General features: G+C 41.5%; 1 protein-coding gene and 2 long non-coding RNA genes across 5 annotated transcripts; 2 read left to right on the top strand and 1 right to left on the bottom strand.

The window, feature by feature from the left end:
• The first annotated feature begins 5587 nt into the window (after positions 1-5587).
• LOC307031040 lies at positions 5588-9348 on the top strand. Its single transcript, XR_013805851.1, has 2 exons — positions 5588-8835; positions 8918-9348. It is a non-coding gene; the product is annotated as an uncharacterized lncRNA (long non-coding RNA).
• A 397-nt stretch (positions 9349-9745) lies between these two features.
• LOC307031036 (G2/M phase-specific E3 ubiquitin-protein ligase-like) lies at positions 9746-14086 on the bottom strand. 3 transcript variants are annotated; one of them, XM_079667764.1, is made up of 13 exons: positions 13854-14086; positions 13502-13617; positions 13117-13423; positions 12937-13016; positions 12663-12721; positions 12374-12413; positions 12226-12293; positions 12047-12136; positions 11598-11911; positions 11239-11417; positions 10646-10818; positions 10142-10356; positions 9746-10065 (listed from the first exon to the last, which is right to left on the bottom strand). In XM_079667764.1, exons 1-13 carry the CDS (start codon positions 14026-14028, stop codon positions 9830-9832), a joined length of 2052 nt encoding a protein of 683 aa, XP_079523890.1. In that variant the 5' UTR covers positions 14029-14086; the 3' UTR covers positions 9746-9829. The 3 variants fall into 3 exon arrangements, with proteins under 3 accessions (XP_079523890.1, XP_079523889.1, XP_079523891.1); XM_079667763.1 differs by having other exon boundaries at positions 13502-13620; XM_079667765.1 differs by lacking the exons at positions 13117-13423; positions 13502-13617.
• Positions 14087-19931: 5845 nt separating this feature from the next.
• LOC307031042 lies at positions 19932-22225 on the top strand. The gene is made up of 2 exons (XR_013805856.1): positions 19932-20066; positions 20580-22225. It is a non-coding gene; the product is annotated as an uncharacterized lncRNA (long non-coding RNA).
• Positions 22226-22970: the final 745 nt, after the last annotated feature.

Consider the following 22970-nt stretch of genomic DNA (forward strand, 5'->3'; position numbering starts at 1 on the left):
CGTCTCCGCGTGTCGTTTGGTAAGCTGGGTAAATTCGTACAAAGGAAGGGATTAAGAAACACCAGAATACAAGTTAAACAATAATCTTGCTTTAATGATACAAGGTAACAATACAAATACAAAGGAAGTACTTCCTGCTCTTTCTCCTGTCTTACTCTCTGGTCAGCCTGAAGAAAAAGAGATCGAACCCCAGGAAAACACAGTGTTTCATACTAAAAACACAGGAGGAGGTGTGTGCGTGCTTTCCCCCAGAGGTCATCTTATTGGGAGAGACCAACACATGGCCTGTCGCACCCAATCAGTGCGACACAGCAGAAGAAACCCGGAAACAAAAAGTCTCTTTCAGTTTGACGAAGACCAGACACCTTTTGGTGTCTGGTACGAACCTGCTCTAAACAACAAGTTTCCTTATCTTATTTCACATCTTGCAGCCAGCACACACACATCCCCTTTATGGCCCTTTGTCCCTGAATCCATCTTCCCCCCCTCAGGTTACCACACACAAGTTAAAAGTATGTTTTAATATATAGTTGTTATAGTTGGCTAAATATACGTAATACATGTAAATCACTTTCATATCAATAATAACGAAGAACACATTACCTATGCTCTTAAGAAGTATTAGAGATGTTTTTCAAATAGTCAAACTTCACACAGGCCTAATATAGAGAACACACTCATTTGTCCTACACCCCTTCCCGCCATTTGAGCTATTGTTCACATCTTTACTTCAAATAAAAGGTTTCACATTGTATATTTCCAGCTTCCTTTACACATACTGTTATTATTAATACAAAGTAATTAACCACACACATCTATTGATGATCTATTGGTATGCAGGTCTCCCTTGTAAATGAGATCGATGATCTCAAGGGACCAATCTGTCTAAATAAAGGTTTGAAATTAATTGAAAACAAGTAGATTTCCCTGATAATTGACATGCTGAAAATCTTAGGAAGAATGTACCCTCCCCCTGCTCTCTCGTCCCTGTCATAAAAGCTGCTTCCATTTCATATAGAGTAATAAAACATGTTTAAGCTAATTTCTCCACAATGTTTGTAGCCATTTAGTACCCGCACATGAAAGAATAAAAACCGAGGTATAGTTGAACAGTAATCATGCAGCACATATATTTACTGCAATGAAAACACACATATTTGCCCCTAAGCATGTGTAACGCACCCTCTTCTTTTATGAGGGAAACATTCCAGAGTTTTGGAGCTATCCCCAAATTAGGATGTCTCCTGCTTGCATCCCTCTCTAAACACAAAGACTTCACCTCAATATATTGGGGAGGGAAAATATACTTTGTCCCTTCAAATTTAACACACATGAATATATATAAGGTGACATTAAAATGAATATACCAGATTTAACTTTCCTGCCATAACACGTTACTTTAATACTTCAAATAATTCAACTTAATCCTTCATTTCCCCCTTTTGGTCTCACCTCAAGAGACCAACACACATAAGACATTTGAAACAAAACTACTGTCATTCTTTGATACTGTGTCTGTCCCCCTTCATTAAACCTTTGGGAACAGAACACAACTTTTCATGTCAGTGAAGGAACTATCAGAGTGGTTGCCTGAGTGCCAGAAAAGCAGCATCCTTGCGTGTTGTTGAATCCTCAGGCCCCCCCCCCCCCCCCCCCCCTCAGCGGAAAACGCCAACAAGGGCAGCTGATAGGGATGGGGAGATGCGGCCTTTCCTTCAAAGGTGGAACTGATTAATCTGATCAGAGAGAAGTAGACTCCTCTGCTGCCTCGAGAAGTCCCCCAGCCCGCTGATGACAGCTTCCGAGTCGTCTGCTGTAGGGATGTCCGCGAGGTCCTTCTCCTCCAGTCCACTGATGACAGCTTCCGAGTCGTCTGCTGTAGGGATGTCCGCGAGGTCCTTCTCCTCCAGTCCGCTGATGCCTGCTTCCAAGTCGTCTGCTGTAGGGATGTCCGCGAGGTCCTTCTCCTCCAGTCCGCTGATGACAGCTTCCGAGTCGTCTGCTGTAGGGATGTCCGCGAGGTCCTTCTCCTCCAGTCCGCTGATGACAGCTTCCGAGTCGTCTGCTGTAGGGATGTCCGCGAGGTCCTTCTCCTCCAGTCCGCTGATGCCTGCTTCTAAGTCGTTTGCTGTAGGGATGTCCGCGTTGATGATAGCCAGGTCCGTCCGGATGTCGTCGGGGGTCCTTCCAGGTGATTTCCCCGCTGCACACTGGTTCCAGTGGTACCAGATGTCCCCCTTTGCTCCTCGGCGGACGGCATGAGATGTCCTCTGGGTCACTCTGTAGAGGCCGGAGAACCTGGGGTTGAGTCACGTAGGCCTGACGACCTTCAGCCAGACGAACTCCGCTGTGTCGGCCTCCTGCTCCTCGGGTCCCCCTTTTGGCGTCAGCAACCTGTGTGGAGAAATCTGATACCCCCCCTCAAGTCTACGCTCAGGGCTTCTGGGCCCTCAGGTGTTTGACCCACCACTGGTAGGCCGCTTCAGAATTCTAATACTTGGCCTGTGTCAACAAAATAAACCCCAACATCTTCAGGTGAACTAAGTAACATATCTCAATAGCTCTGAATTTCTGACAAGCATCTGTGTTATTATAAATGAAATCCTTGAGATCCTATTTAAAATCTAAATATAATATGAACTGCTAATGTTTCTGGTAATGGAACACACTAATGTTATGGATTAAAAACAACTAAAATCATGATACTGACAAAGTGAATAATTTCCTGGTGATACTGCTTCTACCCGTCAGTGCTTAGATATTATCAAGCTGAAAAATGAATACAGAAATCCAACATACTGTCATCAAATGTCTTTCTATTATGAATTTAAATTAAATGTACGTCCCAATAATGATCTAAACAGTCTATGGATTTTACTTCTTTACCAGGCTAGTTACAAGATGTTGTCTAAATTAAATTATATCTCATTACATTACTATGTTTTAACTTAACTGTAATATGTTCTTTCTACATTTCAAACCTCAGTTACTTTAATACCTGTTGAAATATTACAAAATTGTTTTCATTATCACAGTTCACCTTCTCATTCTCATTCTGGAATTACCTCTCTCAGTAGCCCCTCGGCCACTGATTCTGCATCTGTGTTACCTGTTATAACTCAATCAATATTAGAAACATGTCAACATTAATCAAACAGTATCTTATCCCCAGATATGGAGCAGGTTAAATCTAAAACTGTCAATCAATGGTCAGATTGAACATCTGAGTTGGGGCGGCAGGTTTCTTCCAGTCCCTAAATGAAAAAATCCCACACTCCCCCTTTTTACACATGTACACATGTGTAACAAAATCCTGTATGGGAAGAAAACCTTCAGGTAACCAGTGGTTATAGTTGTTATAGTTGGCTAAATATACGTAATACATGTAAATCACTTTCATATCAATAATAACGAAGAACACATTACCTATGCTCTTAAGAAGTATTAGAGATGTTTTTCAAATAGTCAAACTTCACACAGGCCTAATATAGAGAACACACTCATTTGTCCTACACCCCTTCCCGCCATTTGAGCTATTGTTCACATCTTTACTTCAAATAAAAGGTTTCACATTGTATATTTCCAGCTTCCTTTACACATACTGTTATTATTAATACAAAGTAACTAACCACACACATCTATTTAAAACAAGTAGATTTCCCTGATAATTGACATGCTGAAAATCTTAAGAAGAAGGTTCCCTCCCCCAGCTCTCTCGTCCCTGTCATAAAAGCTGCTTCCATTTCATATAGAGTAATAAAACATGTTTAAGCTAATTTCTCCACAATGTTTGTAGCCATTTAGTACCCGCACATGAAAGAATAAAAACAGAGGTATAGTTGAACAGTAATCATGCAGCACATATATTTACTGCAATGAAAACACACATATTTGCCCCTAAGCATGTGTAACGCACCCTCTTCTTTTATGAGGGAAACATTCCAGAGTTTTGGAGCTATCCCCAAATTAGGATGTCTCCTGCTTGCATCCCTCTCTAAACACAAAGACTTCACCTCAATATATTGGGGAGGGAAAATATACTTTGTCCCTTCAAATTTAACACACATGAATATATATAAGGTGACATTGTTAAGTTACGCTTAGTTCTGCAGCTTAACGTTGCATTCGGAGAAAAACACGGAGATGTAATCCATTTAGCCAAGCCTGGCATATTTTATCATAAGGGCTGCACGCATCACTCTCACGGGGACAGCCTCCACTGGAATGAACTGGTTCCACACACACGTGGCAATCAAGAGCTGTGATTAGCCTATAGGAGGCAGGCATGCATCCTATACCCCTTGTCCTTGCGCCTCACTGTGGCACAAGCACAACATTGCACATCACATGGAACAGTACAGTAGCACATACAAGTGAGGACATATATCCCATCAAATCTCAACACCCCCACTTGTTCTCAGGTTGTTATAATCTTAAACAAGAAAAACAAAACAAAAACATCAGAAAAAAGAATACATCAGAATGACTCTCCCCTCACTCACAGTGGATCTGATAAAGTGGTACTTTATGTCCACGTGCTTACTCCTCTGTCTGTTTACAGGGTTTTTGGCGAGAGCAATCATTCCCTGATTATCCTCATGTACTACAGTTTGTGTGTACTTGTAGTTATCTATACCTTCTAGTAACTGTTCTAGGTATAGACACTCCTGTATGGTTGAAGCCAGTGCCATGTACTCCGCCTCGCATGTGGAGAGCGCTACTGTGGGCTGTTTTCTAGTTTTCCATGAAACTAGACAGCTGTTCTTACTAAGACTCACACAGTATCCTGTGGTACTGCGCCTGTCGCTGACATCAGACGCCCAGTCAGCATCACTGTAGGCCTGTATACCTAGCTTCTCACTGTTGTTTCTTTTGAAACTTAACCCTTTCTCAGAAGTACTGTTGAGGTATCTTAGAACATGTTTCACAGTAACCCACTGCTCTTCTGTAGGCTCAGCAAAATACTGTGATAACCTGCTTACCACAAAGCTTAAGTCTGGTCTGGTACAAGTGGTTAGGTATATAAGGCTTCCTACAGCCTCCCTGTACATCCTGACATCATTCATTTTTACTGCATCCTCAGTATATTCTAGTTTTGGTTCACAGGGCGTTTCTCTGGTTCTACAGTTTTCCATATTAAAACGCTGTAGTATCTTGTTAGTGTACTTTTCCTGTGACATGGTTACACATCCATCAGATTGGCTGAAATCGATACCCAGAAAATGTTTGAGTCTGCCTAGATCTTTCATTTGAAACTTTCCTGCGAGCATCTCTTTCACCTCTCTCAAAATCTTCTCATTGCTGGCTGCAATGATCAAGTCATCGACCCATATGATTATGATCGCCTTTTTGTCTTTTGACTCTTTGGCATAAACACAGTGGTCGGCTGGATTTTGTGTGTATTCGTTTTCAGTTAAACAATCGTGCAAGACTCTATTCCAATTTCGCCCTGATTGTTTGAGACCATAAAGTGATTTTTCTAGCTTATACACTAGACCATCATCCTTCTCTTCATAACCCTCTGGTGGATTGATATATATATCATAGTCTATGGGAGCGTGCAAATATGCTGTTTTCACATCCATCTGGTGTAGGAGCAGGTCCTCCTGCGCTGCTTTCTGTAACACCACCCTTACACTCGTCAGGTTTGCTGTGGGTGAAAACGTCTCCCCATAGTCTATTCCCATTACCTGGCTGTAACCCTTGGCCACAAACCGTGCTTTGTATTTGTCTCTTCCCTCTACATCGCTCTTGATGGAGTAAACCCATTTACCCCCCACTGTTTTCTTGCCTATTGGCAGGGTTGTTGGGGTAAATGTTTTGTTCTCATTTAATGAGTGGACCTCCTCATCCATGGCTTTTACCCACTCTTTTGAGTTAGCCGACCTCATAGCCTCCCCAAAAGTCTGTGGAACACCATATACCGCTCTGTAGCAGTAGTCTACAGTGGTATGAACCCCATCACTATCACTGTCTTCATCTACGAAGTCATCTAAGTGACTAGGTTTCCTCCTTTCTCTAGTTGGATACCTCCTAGTCTCAGGTTCATCACCTGTCACACTCTGTTGTGTTTGGTTATGGCCATTTGGCCTCATAACTGCACCTGGACCACCACTATGTGTACTTCTACTCCGCACACTTGGCTCTTGAGCATTCTCCGCTCTCCTATTGACCTCTTGCGTGGTCTCGCTAGTCCTAGGCTGTCTCATATGGCCATAGCCATCATTTGGGTCTGTCTCTCCTGTCTGTGTCTGTTTCTCTACAGCTGCCCTGCTCACAAACTTCACTAGCCTGTGTTTGTGTACTTTATTAGTATCTGGATTATATACCAAATACGCCGGGCTGTTTTTGTCATATCCCACAAAACACCCCTGGTCACACCTGGAATCCGGTTTACCCTTATCCTGTTTGTACGTGTAGCATACAGACCCAAATTTCTGCATGTTAGATACATTAGCCTTCTTGCCTGTCAGCAGCTGGTAAGGGGTCTGCCCTGTACGCCTATTAAAGCATCTGTTACGTACCACCGCTGCTGTTTGCATTGCATAGTGCCATAGCTGTTTTGGTAGCTTGCTTTCAACTAGCATGCACCTGCCCATCTCAAATAGAGTACGCCAACCCCTCTCAGCAGTCCCGTTCTGGTGCGGGGAATACGGAGCTGACGTTTCATGTCTGATTTTATTTTTCCTCATCAGTGTTTGGAAATCATTGCATGTATACTCCGTTCCGTTATCTGATCGCATGCACATCACTTTCCCATAAGGGGATATATCTGCTAGGAACTTTTCCGTAGCTTGTACTGTGTCGCTTTTCTTTTTCAGAAAATATACGAACACTGCGCTCGAGTAATCGTCAGTGAACGACAGCGCATATTTGTAACCATCTGCTGACTGTGTGGCTACAGGACCTGCTAGGTCTGTGTGCACCATCTGTAAGGGAGCCTCTGCTCTGGTATCAGGGTTTCTATTTCTCGTTTGGGCAAACTTTCCTTGAATACACACCTCACACTCATGTTCGGGCCTAACTTACGGTGGCTGGGAAGTGCAATGGACAATTACAAAGTGTGAAACACTTTAACAAAGCTTGAGACAAATTTACATTTTATAAAACAAAATTACATTAGCAAAAACACTTTTACCAAGGATAAAACAATTTAACATTAACAAAAACAAATTAACAAAATGCAAAACACTTTAACATTTCCCGAAACACTTTAACATTTCCCGAAACACATTAACATTTCCCGAAACACATTTACAAACCAGAATTAAACCGGAAGTGACGTGACGTGACGTGACGTAACCATAGGACGTGACGTGATTGGCTCAAATTTAAATTTGTTTTGGCGGAAAGACCGAAGGTACGAGTGTGTTTCATATACAGTCTATGGTGTGTTTACGTTCGGTAAACATGTTTTGTCCGTTTTGTGGAAACAACCTGGAACAAGTGACACGGTTTTGCCTTTCGTGTGGAGGATCTCTGGAGTGTTTAAAGGACACGGATCAGACAGAAGGACCAGATATCTTGCATCATTGCGTGCAATATTTTAATGAAGGTCACTCGTATGCTGTAATCGTGGACATTTTGTCTACCTTTCACGGTGTAAAAATCAGTTTGCGGACTCTTAAAAGCAAACTGAATCAAGCCGGGTTTTACCGCAGAAAGGGTTATTCCTCTCAAATCGCTGTAATTAACGCCATCAGGTTGGAACTTCGTGGACCTGGACAATTGTTTGGATACCGAACAATGTGGCAGGCACTAAAACAAAAGTACAGTCTTCGAGTGAAGAGAGATGATGTTATGAATTTGCTCCGGGAGCTTAACCCTCGAGGCTGCGAGAGGAGATCTCGCAGAAGGTTTATAAGGAGAACCTACCACTCAATGGGACCGAACTATATGTGGCATGCTGACGGTTATGACAAACTTAAGCCATTCGGTGTGGCCCTTTCAGGATGCATAGATGGATTTTCACGTAAAGTACTATGGCTTGAATGTGGTCCAACAAACAATAACCCAAGAGTTATCGCTCAATATTTCCTCAAATGTGTGCGAACCCTCGGTGTCATCCCCATGAGGCTGCGGACTGATTGTGGCACGGAGAACGGAATTATGGCTGCAATTCAGTGTACCCTACGTCACCATCACCATGACTACTACTCTGGAGCGTCCAGCCACATGTATGGCACATCCATGACTAATCAGCGCATTGAGTCCTGGTGGTCCATATGAAGAAAGGGAAGGTAAGTGTTTATCATTATTTTCTATTACTTGCCAACCCTGTCAGACAAACAACATTTGCTTAGCTAAAGTGTATCAGTTTTTATTATAATAGATATAATATATAGCCTGTAGTCTATGACCCAGACTATACAAGGCCTTTCTTTAGAACTTCTTTTTGGCAGAAATAAAGTTAGAAACTGTGAACATCTAAGCGTGGGTTTTGGATTGAACAGCGGCCCCTGAGGGGACGTAGGCCCTATAGGTTGTGAAGCAAATAAATTATGAAATAGACACTCAATGATTTGTTGTTGATTTTACTGGTAACCTTTTAATGTAATTTGTAGAATTGTTGTATATTGCTTAATAATTCACTTGAAAATATATCAATTTCTATAGGTCTCAGTTCTGGATGGAGCTATTTGCAGACCTCCGAGATGCTGGATACTTCAACGGGAGTCACGAGCATCAGTGCCTTCTGAGATTCTGCTTCGTTGATGTTATTCAGAAGGACTTGGATGAGTGTGTGAGACTGTGGAACAGTCACAGGATTCGCCCTTCCAGAACAGCATCATGTCCAGGAGGAGTGCCCAATGAACTGTACTACTTGCCACACAGGTAATACATTGGTGATGGATTGATACTTCTTTGTGTTTTTATCTTAAATGTAAATAAATACTATATCTTCTATTTAACATAGATTTGGCTCCAGGGACTGTGGATTTGAGATTGAACAGGCAGAATTGGATGCTGTTCCTGAGACAAGCCTGTCAATAGCTCCATGTGGGGACCAAAACATGCAAGAGTACTTGGACTTTGCTATGGAGCGCAATGACCTACAGAAGCCAGAGAACTGGGAGACTGCATCAGAACTGTACATGAAGCTGAAAGAATATGCTCAGTTATAAAGTAATCGAAAAGGTATTCAGAAGTACAGTAGCACTGTTTCACCACTCCAAATCAGATTTCAGGGCTCAACAATGCTTGGTTTCATGGTTTGTCAGACTGCATTTACTCTTTCCCCTGTGACGTATCCAAATGATTATGGTACCTGTTCATCCGAAGACTGGTCCTATTTAGAAAAAAGATATTCCCATACATTTTTAAATAAAAACAGCATTTTGAAATGAACATTGTTTCCAGCCAATCACCATATTTGTTTCAATGTCATTTAGACAGCACCAAATCACAGCATAAATATCTTAATCATTATAAAATATAACCGGAATAACAACAAACAACGCTCCAATTAGCAAGCACAAACAAGGTTATGTTGTGTGTGTAATTGTGTGCAGAAAGAACATTTCTGTATAAGTCTTATTTCAACCATGTGGACTCACTGGAAACCTGAGAATGAATGACTGATTTACAACAAAGAAGCTATGGGTGGCAATGTGAAATATGTATAGCAAAGTTCAGAGTATTTATAAAAATTGTATAGGTATAGAACAATACTTTGATTTTGTCCCAAACTAAATGGACAACATGAGCTGTAAGAAGAAAAAAAAACACGTTCACATCCAACAACAACTATGAACAACCTTTATAGAGTGTTTACTCTATGAAAAACCTTCATAGAGTCTGTACTCTATGGGTCATCCAGTCACATGACTTAAAAACAGCCAAATCCTGGAGAATTTTGCATTCCAAAGTCCATTTGGGACTTAAACACATTGTATGCGTCAAGGAGAGGTAGTTTTAATGTGTTGGAACATGTGTTTGCCATTGGGAATGGAGAATCATCAAGGAACTCTATTCCTGGCGATGGTTCAAATCCAGATGGGGGAAGTGAAGTCAGCCCAGTCGCAAACATCAAAACATCTTCCAAAGACACAGCAGTCTGGCTTTCTGCAAAGAAAACATGTTCAGATACATTTTGGCAATGTGTTTCCTGAAATAGTTATAAAAACAGCGATTTACAAACCTTCACAATCGAGGAGATAGTCTGCCCAGTAGCCCAAAGTTTGACTTTCCCTAAGCCTCCTGTTACTCCCTGGTGGACTGAGGTCAGGCTTGAAGAGTCGCTCAAGTTCCAGAGCAGTAAGTCGCTTTTCAGAGTGGCACAGGACCGGGGCCAGCAGAGTAGGGTGCTGCTGTAGTGCGTTTAAAAACTGAAGGGCTGAAAGACCCTCCTTGAATCTGAAGAGTGAACAAAAAAAATATTTCATCACAAAGTCACATTTAAATAACCTAATACCTAAAACAAGGGGGGGGTGGCATGAGCACTTAAAGATTGGCACAAGACAGGCAGGGAAAGGAGAGACGGACGTCCCATATCAGTTATACTACACAGGCACACATTTTGACACTGACTAATTGCTAACAGATAAACATAGAATAAACCAAAGAGGGGGACCATGAGGAATTTTAAACAAAAAATTCTTACATACATTAAAAAAAAATCACATGAATACAAATATGATCTTACCTCTCAATTACAGAGGAGTTTCGGCCAATAATGTACCACTGGAGGTAGTCTGACACAATATCATTCTTTCCTTCAACAGAAGCCACATGTCTCAGACAACCTGCTGTCTGTAACATTGTGCTGTGTCTCATGGTCATTTCTCGCAAGGCATCCACTGAGGCAGCATTCTCAATCTGAAGATTATAAAATGGATATAAACAATCCAGTCAATAACTGCATGTACTGTATATTCTTGCCATTTTTTTTCCATTGCAAGATTTATATATTACTATTACTACTATCCTTGTACAATATATACCTGGCTGCTAAATCCTCTATTACAGGCTGTGTTTTTTGTAAATTGTGTTTGTGTATCTTTACTAGTTTTTTATCATTCTTCTTAGGTAACATTAAGTTGTCTTTGGCTCTATTCTGCTCCAACAATGTAAATGTCCCCTCTGTGGGACTAATAAGGGTATTCTGATTCTGATCACAAAACAAAAAATGAAGCCAATTCGGTGTATGTGATAAAGGTAAAGTAAAGATGTCTCAAAATACTGCAGGAACTACATAATAATCCACCCTACCACACTGTTGCTGTATGCAATTCTCACCTCTTGTAAAGCTTTCCCTACTTCTTCATAAGTTATTAAGTCAACTGTTGCTTTGAATGAAGGCTGGCCTGCAAGATAATGTACAAGATCTTCTGACAGAAAATGTGGCCCTGGACCTCCATGCACAACTGACACTGCAATCATCTTTCCTGCCAAGTAGTATTCATCCTCCCTAACAGCTGTGAATAAAGGTATTCATATTGCAAAATTAAAACTTTATTTAGTGTATACTTTAATGTACTGTAATGAAACTCAACGTTTTGGAAAAAATTGTTCAAGCAACAAATCATATGTCATGTGATATATATGGTTAATGATCATTAACAATTGTATTAGTACACTTCTAACCGTATGCATACCATTTGCATTGTAGACCAAGAAGCGGCGTCCGTCTGGCCCATCAAAAATGGGCCGGTCTTTCAGATTCTTCATCAGTAGAGATAACAACTCTCTCCTGGGACCACCTGAGTCAATTCCTTCTTCGAAAACACCAACATCATCAGTGAATTTTACCAGCATGTCACATTTTTCTGAATACGATGTACGCTTGAAACCTCTGACTGCTCCATCCCAAACATTAGCCCTTGAAATGTTGAACCGGCTGACTCTTCCATGATCAATAGGCTGTGAGAGGTTAGCAATAATGGCAGGTAATGTAATGTTCATCTCCTCCCTGTAAAGGAAAAAAAGTGACCTTATTAGTGGATATTCCAGAGAGTGCACAAACAGTTTTAAAAAAAAAATGTTGTACCAGAAATATTGTACAGAGAAAAAAAATGTAATGTCACTGTAATAGCTGTCCGTTTACATTTCAGTGTCCAATAAACTCGTCATGTTGACTGCAACCAGCTCTTCGTCCTCTTCTTCAACACATGGTGCATACAGGTCTGTGTATGTACTGTTAGGAAGTGATCATTCCCATGTTAAAACATCTTACAAACAAAAATGTCTTTCTCGTGTAAGTGAGTTACTAACATTTGTACTTACCTGTAGCAAGTAGTCTTGTCTGTATTTGTTTTGGGTGGACCCATATCCTCAGTATCAGATATTACTATCTGAAATACAAATACAAATTTCTGTAACAAAACAACACTGAACATTAGAAACATCAGGCTTCCACAATCTGCCTCAATACCTGTCCAGGCTGAGTTGTGGATGAATGTCCAAGTGCCTTCCTGAAACATGATAAAATTGATAAAATTATTAACTTCATGATACAGGGTATAGTTGAGTTTTAAGTAACATTTAGAGGTAGGAGGAACCATAAGATTTATAAATAACAGATTATTTTTGTTTGAAATTAGATTAAACATGACATGTATGGTATTTTTGTATCCATGTTCACCAGAGAAAATGCTGTGGCCTATTCTTATCATCCACTTAAAGATAAATTACTTATTTTGTAAAAATAAGTACAAACTTACCCTTCATTTTCCGGTTTGTGTTTTGGAGTACTTTTGTTTCGTGGTTCAAATTCAAATACCTGAGAGTAAAAGTGTACAATTATCAACAGCTTCCATTATTGTTCCCTTACCACATATGTCTATCAACAGTGAAACGTTGTGAGTGTTTCTGATAGTAATTGTAACTGCCAAGTTGGTTCTTCTAAAATATTTACCAGAATATAGATTTCCTGCTTAAAATCAAATGTATATGAAAAATAAATAAATGAACATTAAAATAAAATCATTTACGCACCACAGTGTCAGCCTGATTGAATTCAGCTGTGCTCCTAGATGTGATGACAATATCCGAATCAGAGTCTGAGGTATCATCCCCTGTAGTAAAAGCAAAACGTTCAACACATTATTATGTATGCTGCAGTAGAGGATGTTAACATGTAAACAATTAAAATATTGAATAATAACATCCACAAACCTCCTCTAAAATGTTTCTCAAGGCAAATGAAAAGGGTGATCCTGGCATATGCCTTTCCTAAGTCCTTTTTATATTCTGCCAATGTGAATGGCTTTTCTGAACCAGGCACATTGACAACCTCTGAGCAGTCTGGATACAAAAGGACGTACGGTCCTTCATCCATGTCCTTGTTAAAGGCTTTCATTTTCTGGACAGCTCGTTCCAGTATAGCAGGTGCTGCTACCTCCGGGTCTGTAAACAACGGGAGTGTTTTCCCTCTCCGAGGCTTTAAATCAACTCCTTGTGGCGACATCATTCCTATGTTTATCTAGTAAAATAGCAGAGATATAAGTAATGACACACACAGAGACACTGAGATTTCTATGAAACGGTTAATGCAGCTTACCTGGACTCGTCTCTTTTCTTGTTTAAGTCTTCCTTTCCCACAGTTAAAAGACTGTTTCTCTTTTGACTTTGAGTTTCTGTACTCCATGAAAAGTTTATAGGATCGGCCTGGTTGTTCTGCTATGAATAGTTCCAATACAAATATAATAATTAGCAGCTCCAACAATCAGCAAAAGCAAGTGTGCATTAAAGTTTACGGAAAACCTAAAAATAAAAACTAGCATATTAGCTCAATGCGTTGCTATTCCGTTAAGACATGGATTGGTATTTGTCTGATATGAAACTGTGATTGAACTTTTATTTACTGCATGTCTTACATTAGCATCACAAAGCTAGCGCAATACTACACTTACTTTGTTTCGCATTTTCCGGCTGTTTCGATGTCCCCTGTGCGCTTGGTACACCCGTCTGGTCCGTGTCCTTTAAACACTCCAGAGATCCTCCACACGAAAGGCAAAACCGTGTCACTTGTTCCAGGTTGTTTCCACAAAACGGACAAAACATGTTTACCGAACGTAAACACACCATAGACTGTATATGAAACACACTCGCACCTTCGGTCTTTCCGCCAAAACAAATTTAAATGTGAGCCAATCACGTCACGTCCTATGGTCACGTCACGTCAAGTCACTTCCGGTTTGATTCTGGTTTGTAAATGTGTTTCGGGAAATGTTAATGTGTTTCGGGAAATGTTAAAGTGTTTCGGGAAATGCTAAAGTGTTTTGCATTTTGTTAATTTGTTTTTGTTAATGTTAAATTGTTTTATCCTTGGTAAAAGTGTTTTTGCTAATGTAATTTTGTTTTATAAAATGTAAATTTGTCTCAAGCTTTGTTAAAGTGTTTCACACTTTGTAATTGTCCATTGCACTTCCCAGCCACCGTACTAACTGCTTTGCCCTTGATCTGCATACCCTCATCCACATTCTGCAACTTAAGAACATCGTCATAATTACAGTGGCCTAATATCTCATGCCATGTCTGAATGTCATGACATGCATTACATTTGTCATTAGACTCACCCTCAGTATGCAGATAGTACAATTTTCCATAAACATGAATGTCAAATCTGGTACCGTCTCTGGTTATCAGTGCGTCTTCCTCTTCTTTAAAGACAACCGTGGCCCCACTGGTAGTCGCCGCCTTTACCGAGAAGATGTTCTGGGGGTACGACGGTATGAATAAAGCGTCTCTCAGCGTCGCCTTGTGTCGCCGTCCTCCGCTGTCGATTAGGGAAACCTCAGCATTTCCCCTTCTCTGAGCGACCCCGCTGCATCGGGTGCCGTCTGCCAACTCGACGCTGTGCTTTTCTGGTCTGAACGCGCTGTCGAAATCTTTGAACTGGGTCACGTCGGTGATGATATGTGATGTGGCTCCCGTGTCCACCATCAGGCCCTTCTCCTGGATGCCGCTCGCCGGCTGCTGCTCCCCGTCCCTCATCTTGAACGCGAAGTCGGCGCCGTCATCATCTTCTGTTCAAAAAAGCCCTCAAAACGCACCTTTTCAGCAAGGCTTTCCCCACTATATAGTTAGTTTGATAGGTTTATTTTTATTTTTCCGCTACTTGCTTGCCCCCCCCCTCCCTGACCTGTCTGCCTCTTTTCCCCTACTCCCCCCCCCCTGCCCGACTTGTGAAGCGACCTTGGGTTTCGTGAAAGGCGCTATATAAATATTATGTATTATTATTATTATTATTATTCTGTGATTTTACACGCTCCATCCCTTTTGTCCTTACCGTCCTTATCCTTACGCCTACATGTGGCGTCTTTGTGTGTGTCGCTTCTGCATCGACTACACCATGTCTTCTGTCGACAGTCTTTCGCTCGGTGACCTTTGGTGCCACACTTGAAGCACACCATCTCTGTGTCTTCTTTGTACCGGTCACGTGCGTTTGTCTTGGCGGGTCGCCGCCCGGTTCTCCCCTGGGTCTTCATCACACTGTCGCCCAACTCAGCTGCATTTGTCTTCTCTGTTTCTTCAAAACTTCGTAGCTTAGTTTTGAATTCAGCAAATGTGATATTATCATTTGTATGTGCCACATGTATTGCGAATGGCTTAAAACTCCCAGGCAGTCCTTTTAAGACCATAGCTACTAGTAGACCATCTCCCAACGTCTCACCTGCATTTCGCAGTGCTGTGATGGCTGTTTCTGCTCTGATGATGTAGTCCATAATACTTTCGTCGCCCGCTTTCTGGAGCGATGTAAGCATGGTGTAGGTGCAGGTTAATTATCCGGGGTTTTCCCTTCCCGGCATAATACTCTCTTAATATGTTTAGAGCCTTTCTTCCATCGTCGGCAGCATCCCTCATAACTAATGAGAGGCTCTTGTCGTCCAACAGTTGAATCATCTCGGCATACGCGTCGGCATTTTTCTTGTCGTCTGCCGCTCTTTCCGCTTCAGTCCTCGGTTCTCCCAGGACCGTGTGTTTTAGTCCAATTAAATGGAAATGTCCCAACATTTTGGTCTCCCAAATCTCATATTTGGTCTCATCTCCGTCGAACGCCAGTCGAGGCAACCTGGTTGTTCCTCGTTGATCCATGATGCTAGCTTGCTCTCCTTGCTAGCTTAGCAACCCGTTAGCACGCTGTTTGTTGCGACTACTACACGGTGGAAACCGACAAACTTTTCTTCCGAACGACTCCTGGGCCCATAACCTGTTAAGTTACGCTTAGTTCTGCAGCTTAACGTTGCATTCGGAGAAAAACACGGAGATGTAATCCATTTAGCCAAGCCTGGCATATTTTACAGCTGTGGTGGCTGTCCATTTCCAGCCGCCTCCTTGGGGATGTTTTCCCTTTGCCTGTTGTGTGGGCGTGGTGGCTGTCACTCTGGCTCCCGGCTCACCTGCTGCAATCAGCTGTTCACCCTCACACCTGATTCTCATCAGCCATCTACAACGGCATATCAGCAGAGGCTCCACAACCTGTCGGCGCCAGATCGTTGTTAAACCACAGTGGTAAACCTCCAGGCTACTCAGCATTATCAGCTACCTTATTTCTGGATGTTCTGACGCTAACGTGTTTTCTTCCTGTGCTCCAGGATCATTCTCTGACCGCCGTGTTGTCGTCACCAGCCTCCACTTCCTCGCCACTCCTGCCGGATTATCCTTCCCGCACCTTTTGTTCACTAATAAACCCTTTTTGAACACTCTGCCGTGTCCTGCGTTTGGGTCCTCTCAGATATCGTAACAACAGCCTCCACTGGAATGAACTGGTTCCACACACACGTGGCAATCAAGAGCTGTGATTAGCCTATAGGAGGCAGGCATGCATCCTATACCCCTTGTCCTTGCGCCTCACTGTGGCACAAGCACAACATTGCACATCACATGGAACAGTACAGTAGCACATACAAGTGAGGACATATATCCCATCAAATCTCAACAGACATTAAAATGAATATACCAGATTTAACTTTCCTGCCATAACAGGTTACTTTAATACTTCAAATAATTCAACTTAATCCTTCAACACTCGATCAATATCCTAAGTACACACACACCATAAGCACCCGAGTTAACTTCTGTTAACAATATCCTAAGGAAACACACATCATAAGCACCGAGTTAACCTCTGTTAACAATATCATAAGGACACACACATAAGCACCAATAACACACAAACATTCTGAGGTATGGTAGCATGGCGTCCTAGCACAGATCCAGCGCCCCGAATGTCAACAACGTCACAGCTTAAGTAGCGTCATCAAGAGGCGTCTGGACCTCTTCCGGTGGTAGGACCTATGGTAGGAACGAAACAACGTCGCCGACGCGGTAACCATAGTACCTACATGTAATCTGACACACATATACATATATATATACACACACAGAACACTCACAGGCCAGTTAATGCTGAAGGCAAGGCGACAGCCGTAACACTGCCTTACCAACCCAGTCTCACGGGATTTCGTGTTCACCAACACGATTTTTAATCTATTGATTCGTGTTCACCAACACGATTTTCCCCTTTTTTTCGTGTTGCACAGCACGATTTTAAAAGCAATGTATTTCTGTTGGTAGTCTCACGGCATTAGGTGTTATAGGAAGACCGGAAGCTGTGTGGTTCATAAAAACATGTTCTTACTCAATATCAAGCCACGATTATTGCTTTTATTTAAAATCGTATCATTTCGGACTTTTGTTGCTGTCTGTGAGGAAAATAAATGGGGCTCATTTTTCCTTCTAATTTGTTATTCTTTTCAAAATAACACACTGTTATTTAGTCAACAATAACACACAATTATCCTTGTTTTTATTTATTTGTTTAATTCTATAATCTCTGGCTTTTTTGCCGTCCTTCAGGAACTGAATTTCAAAATAAAAATAACCGGAAACAGACGTAGGCCTATAAGGGACATTTCGAGCATCATCGAGTTTAGGATGGCCAAAAACACTACACTACCCATAATCCCCAGCTATCGTTTAGGACTACAGTCCCCGTGATTAAACTTCAAGTCGGGATTGGATGTTGGAGTGGCAGTGCGCCAAGGTTACGGAATCGAAACTGGATCGAACGCGCCCCCCCCCAACAATTAGAAGTTGCCAGTATTAAACACCAATTATTAACCAATTAAAATGAACCGATTAAACATCTCTCTGACACAGTTTAAAGAGCAACTTGCAGGTTAGAGACACCAGTGAATAAATGTGTAGGAAAATGATGAATAAACTAAATTTTCCCAAAAATATACAAAGATGTACACTACAGTGACATCTGGCGTCGTTTTAGTAAGACATTTTCACTTCCGCATAAAAAAGCCTCCGCACGTGACCTCCCGCGTGTGACGTAACATGGGGGAGAGCGGCCGGTCTAACGTATGAATAAACATGGTCACAATGCTAGTTTTGACACAGAAGAGGTTGAAAATATATATTCGAATGCATATGATTATAATTATGAGCCTGCTATGCGTCCAAGAGACCAGGATCAGCCAAGGATTAGAAAAAATAACGGCCATCGGAGAGAAATGGAGCTTTGGTGTGTGGAGAACCAGTGGAGAACAGAGCAGCTGTCTTGGTGAGTGACCGGCGTTAGCTACATTTAATGTTAGCTAACGTCAGTCACATCACAACATTGTAAAGTTAGCAATCATATATCAGGCTATAACTAAAGTAGTATTGATAATATAGTTACGTTACTGGCAGGACTGTTGATACTGATCCATAACAGAAACTAATGCGCAAGTATCAGCCGTATCTCGCGTTACCTAATGCAACTCCACACTACGTCTTACGGTGCTGTGTACCGGAGGGGAGACGCGAGATACGGCTGATACTTGACGATCTGGCGGAGAAAGGTTGTGGAGCCTCCTTCGATATGCCGTTGTAAATGGCTTGATGGAAAGCAGGTGTGTAGTCAGGGAGGGTGCACAGCTGATTGCAGCAGGTGAGTGGAGGTTGAGCCGGGAGCCAGGAGTGACAGCCACCACGCCCACACAAACAACACAGACAGGGGGAAACAAACAAACACAAAGGAGACGGCTGGAGCAGTACAGCAACCACAGCGTTACCTAATGCAACTCCACACACTATGTCTTACGGTGCCGTGTACCGGAGGGGAGAGAGAGCAGCGAAGGGCGGGGGAGAGAGATGTAATACGGTTTCTTGATAAAGCTGTGGAGACGGAGTATGTGCTGCAGGGAGGTGGATGCACAACGCACCCAGGAACGAACGCTAGCTTCGGTCCTTCTCCCGTGAGGGAAACTGTGGACTCGATGCCCTGACAGGCTTGAGTTTGTGCAACCTGCACAAACACAAGCTCACCATGATTACAAATGGTGAAATGCAATGTAAAATTACCGAAAAAATACCAGCTCACTAAATCAAAACCGCTCAAACCAACTACAAACTACTACCGCGGATCGGGTAGAGAACGAGTCCGAGAAAGTTAACTCCCCCATGTGACATAATATGACGCATTTGACGTATGATGTTAAAAAAAAAGCAGTTTTTAGTAGCAGAGCTCAAAACGGCTCCTTTTCCTCTGAATGCCTGCCCTTATGTCTTGTAAAACATGTCAAATCCTGCATTAACATTTTTTATTGTAATTTTCAGGCAAGGTTAAGCATAAATGTACTAAAAAAAACACCCTGCAAGTTTCTCTTTAAACGCATTTCAAGTGGAAGAATTGTTCGTGTCTCCTCTTCGTGTCTTGGGAAGCTGGAAGCTGTATTATTTTCAAAAAATAAAAATATATTTTTTAACCATAACGGTTACTTTACACAACATTGAGTCAAACTTATCCTTATTTTAATCCTTGTTTTATTTATGTTAAATTGTTGTTGTCGGTTAATTTCCCATTTTTATTTATTTTGGTTTAAGATATCATTATTTTTTATTTATTATTATCATGTTAGATGTTTAAACTTTTCTGCATTTTATAAGGCAATATATACTTTTTTGTTTTTGTCCGTAGGCTACTTAGGTTATTAAAGAGTTATCGTGTCAAAATATAGGAAATGTATTAATATTTTATTGTATAATCGGTACAGGAAATTACATCATTCAGAGCACCACCTATTGGCCAAAGACGCTGCCACCGGCATTGCGATCCATCCTCTGACAAAGTAAGTTGGGTCACTAAAGTCTGATACATGTTTTGCTTAGATTTAATCATTTGAAGCCTTTACTCGCATGGTTCATCATACATACTGAACTGTTCTAAGTCTGAGAAATGCTTTCGCCATAATCAGCAAAGCAACATTAATGTGAAATTATTCTTGCGGGCGGCTAGCTAGCTAGCTCACGTGCAACATAAACTTAAACTAGTTTAGCTACATTTATATCAGCTCATAAGTGGTATGTGAAAAATATTTGTCTTAATTACGGCTACATACAAAGTGTGAGTTATATGTTATCTTAATCGCTTTTGTTTTACACATGACAGTACTAACGCTGGCCGACATTTTAATATATGTTTGGGGGGGAGGGGCATAGTCCACGTCCATGTGCTTGTTATGCGTATGAAACAGGAAACACGTAAATGAACTCAGTCTGTCTAAAGTAGTTAAACCGTCACAATGTGCATTTAAAAAATGTAGTTTAACTACTTAATTCACTTTTTCTGTTCTCTCCTGCAGCTCCCGTACCCACACCACAAACCCATACACTGCTCTACACCATCATAAAACCAACGGCACTTTTAAGAGCCAAACTCAACCTATCTCTCTGTCTATCTACTGAAGTATTATTTGAGTTATTTGAAGTATTAAAGTAACGTGTTATGGCAGGAAAGTTCAATCTGGTATATTCATTTTAATGTCACCTTATATAGAATATGTGTTAAACTTGTGATTTCTGCATTGAGTGACTTCTGCCTAGCAGATACCAAGAAGAGGCCCCTAGGGTCTCTCTGTTAATTATCAATAGTCCTTGCAATTAACAGGGGAAGTCCCAGATACATTTTCAGATAATGTAGTTAAAGTCTTGTAGAATTAATGTTTATCTCCTACACATCCTGCAGGCCTGGAGACTTGGGTCACCCAGCAGTAACCAAGATAAACGTCCTTTTGAGCTTATCAATAAAATGTATTCATTCCTAGTAAGCTGACTTTGGGGTGAAGGGAAGTTCAGGGAAGCCATTAAGCCACAAGAACAATTAAACTTCTGTTAATCAACCAAAACTCATGACTTTCAGGGGACAGGACATTCGGACCTATAACAAGGGTCACTTCCTAGAGAATATGTGTGTGTATTTCTTACTGTGATCAGATGTCCTGTATAATCATTTATCAACTATTCCTGTATTGGTGTTTTATTTGATTCCTCTGCTTTTATTCTTTCATATGTGGGTACTGGAGGGCTACAAACAGTGTGGAGAAATTAGCTTAAACATGTTTTATTACTCTATGGGAAATGGAAGCAGCATGTCAAATGATCAGGGAAATCTACTTGTTTTAAATATATGTGTGTGGTTGATTACTTTGTATTAATAATAGCAGTATGTGTAAAGGAAGCTGGAAATATGCAATGTGAAACCTTTTATTTGAAATAAAGATTCTGCAGGGAATATTCTTAAAGAACAATAGCTCAAGTGTCTGGAAGAGCTGCAGGCTAAATGAGTGTGCGGTACTTTTTACTGCTTAAGATCAGAGCTGATGTTTTCCTCTTGTTAGTATTGTTTGAGGTTAAGGTAACTCACATGTGTTATTTGTATAATCCAACTATAAAAAACTATATCTTAAACCTATCTTTATAAAATGCCAAAAGTATGTGAAACTTGCAAGGAGGGGTTTGTTATCTCGAATGTAAGGGTCGCCTCTGGCTCGCGCTGATTGGCTGTCTTTTCTAAGTGGAGGACCCCTCGGGGGGGGGGGCAGCCGCATAGCTCCTCCTGGGGTTTTGGATATAAGCCTATGTTTTCTTTAAACCAGCCTCTTCTTTTCTTCAAACTGACCAGATCCCTGAGATTGGAGGAAGAGCAGGAAGTACTTCCTTTGTATTTTTATTTGTATTTGTATCTGTATTTTGTATTGTTACTGTTTATCATTAAAGCAAGATTATTGTGTAGCTTGTATTCTGGTGTTTCTTAATCCCTTCCTTTTCACGAATTTACCCAGCTTATCAAACGACACGCGGAGACGAGGTTGGTTTTGAACATCCTCCAAATCTCCAACACTACCTACCTTTCTTATAGTTATTGTCTCTATCTTTTTCTATCATTCATTATCTATTTCTTCATCTATCCATCTCAATCTTACAATCTGTCTCTCTATCCAGGGGGTCCGCGGGGTCTTAAAAAGTATTACAAGTTGATAAATCAATTTAGCAAAAATTAAGGCTATTAAAAAGTATTAAGAAGTATTAAACGGCATTTTCCAAGGTATTAAGAAGTCCCACAGCAACGACAACATGAAACACCCTTTAATTTACTGAAACGACATTTCGGGAAACCCCCTCAAGGCGGCCCCATGCATAGCGCGCCGTAAAATGCTGCTTCTTATTTTAAGTTTCTTTGCCTTGCTCCGCTCTGTGGGGGAGGGGGGGCACTAAACGACTACGGTAAAGATAATGGGTCCCAGGTCCCAAGGTGGGTAGACCAACATACGCAATGCTCTGGGGGGTCCAAAGGCTCCGTCTGCAAGCCCTATATCAGGCATCCTCAAAGTCCGGACTCCGGTCCGGATCCGGACCGAACCACCACTGTCTCTGGACTCTGAGCAAATTATACTTTTCATATGTATTATCTGTATAATCTGTATTATCTGTATTATCTGCGAGACACAACGCCTGCCACAACGCCTGCCTTATCCGTCTGCCACAACGCAACGAGTCAAAATTATCCGCTATGTCTGCAAACAGCGCTCTGGCGACACACACACACACACACACTGTTCCACTGTGTGTGTGTGTCTGTCAACGCTTTGGTCCAATCACATTCAGCAGCCCGTCAGCGTTTTTTTCCCCCACCAACAGTCTGCGAATCAGAGGCACAGGAGGGCGGGTCTTCGCGGAATGAAAATGCGTGTGTC

This window comes from Notothenia rossii (assembly GCF_949606895.1).
Source record: "Notothenia rossii genome assembly, chromosome: 3".
Lineage (NCBI taxonomy): Eukaryota > Metazoa > Chordata > Actinopteri > Perciformes > Nototheniidae > Notothenia > Notothenia rossii.